General features: G+C 38.6%; 1 protein-coding gene across 1 annotated transcript in view; it reads right to left on the reverse strand.

The window, feature by feature from the left end:
- Positions 1 to 1,201, reverse strand: part of vars2 (valyl-tRNA synthetase 2, mitochondrial) — a gene marked incomplete at its 5' end in the record, with an annotated part of 29,627 nt that overhangs the window by 12,241 nt on the left and 16,185 nt on the right. Inside the window, 3 exon segments of the mRNA XM_014026750.1 lie at positions 470 to 574; positions 675 to 800; positions 881 to 951. Coding sequence (XP_013882204.1) covers positions 470 to 574; positions 675 to 800; positions 881 to 951 — 302 coding nt within the window.

Consider the following 1,201-nt stretch of genomic DNA (forward strand, 5'->3'; position numbering starts at 1 on the left):
CAACTAAAGGTGACATAGATACTTTATAATGGTATAGTATTTAAATGTATGCCGGAGAAACACATAATATTACCCCTTTAAAGATTTACATGAATTTCTGTAAATATCCAATTTAGAATGTATAGATTCTACCCTGTATCGAATAGAGAAAGTCTGCAATAAATTTAAAATAAATAAAAACATTGTATACTCATTGTACCCTGGAAAATGAACAGTTCAAATGTTCCGATTTATCAACTATTTTGTTTTTTCAAAGGTTGACCAAATTTCTGCTTCTTTCATTGTTAAAACTGAAAAAGAAAAAGCTTTTTTCCCCATTCAGAAAGCTGAAAGATAGAAAAACACATTGAAAGTGGTTAATGTGGTAATGACACATACAAACACCTAAAACAGCCTAAAGCTGTGCTGCACATGTTCAACATGTCTACTTCATTACTCAGTCAACACAAACAGGCTGTGTGCTGCCCACCTGCAGAGAAACTCCATGGATAACATCTAACGGGTCGATGACATTTCCCACAGATTTGCTCATCTTCCTGCCATGTTTATCTCTAACCAGAGAGTGAAACAGCACCTGAGACACATAATGAAGAAAAAAAAAATATTCTATGAAATAAAAATATCTTCAGACTCATAAGCAGTCTATATACGTTTGTTTTAATACATGAACCAACCTGTTTAAAGGGTAACTGTCCAGTCAGCTCTGTTCCCAGCATTACCATCCTGGCAACCCAGAAAAAGATGAGGTCACTGCCGGTCTCCAGGAGAGAGTTTGGGTAGAAGCGCTGCAGGTCAGAGGTCTGTTGAAGGTAAGATTTGGGTAAGAAATGAGGAGATTTCACAGACAGATGTTATTTTTGTGGAGCATGCTGGCTAGTACCTGGTCGGGCCAGCCAAGCATCGCAAAAGGAAAGAGCCCTGAGGAGAACCACGTATCCAGCACATCTGTATCTGTAGAGAGAAACAGTGATAGAGGTTACATTTCTGACAGAGAGAGAGAGAGAGAGAAACAGTGATAGAGGTTACATTTCTGACAGAGAGAGAGAGAGAGAGAGAGAAACAGTGATAGAGGTTACATTTCTGACAGAGAGAGAGAGAGAGAAACAGTGATAGAGGTTACATTTCTGACAGAGAGAGAGAGAGAGAGAGAGAAACAGTGATAGAGGTTACATTTCTGACAGAGAGAGAGAGAGAGAGAAAC

Source organism: Austrofundulus limnaeus, unplaced genomic scaffold (assembly GCF_001266775.1).
Source record: "Austrofundulus limnaeus strain Quisiro unplaced genomic scaffold, Austrofundulus_limnaeus-1.0 Scaffold587, whole genome shotgun sequence".
Classification (NCBI taxonomy): Eukaryota; Metazoa; Chordata; class Actinopteri; order Cyprinodontiformes; family Rivulidae; genus Austrofundulus; species Austrofundulus limnaeus.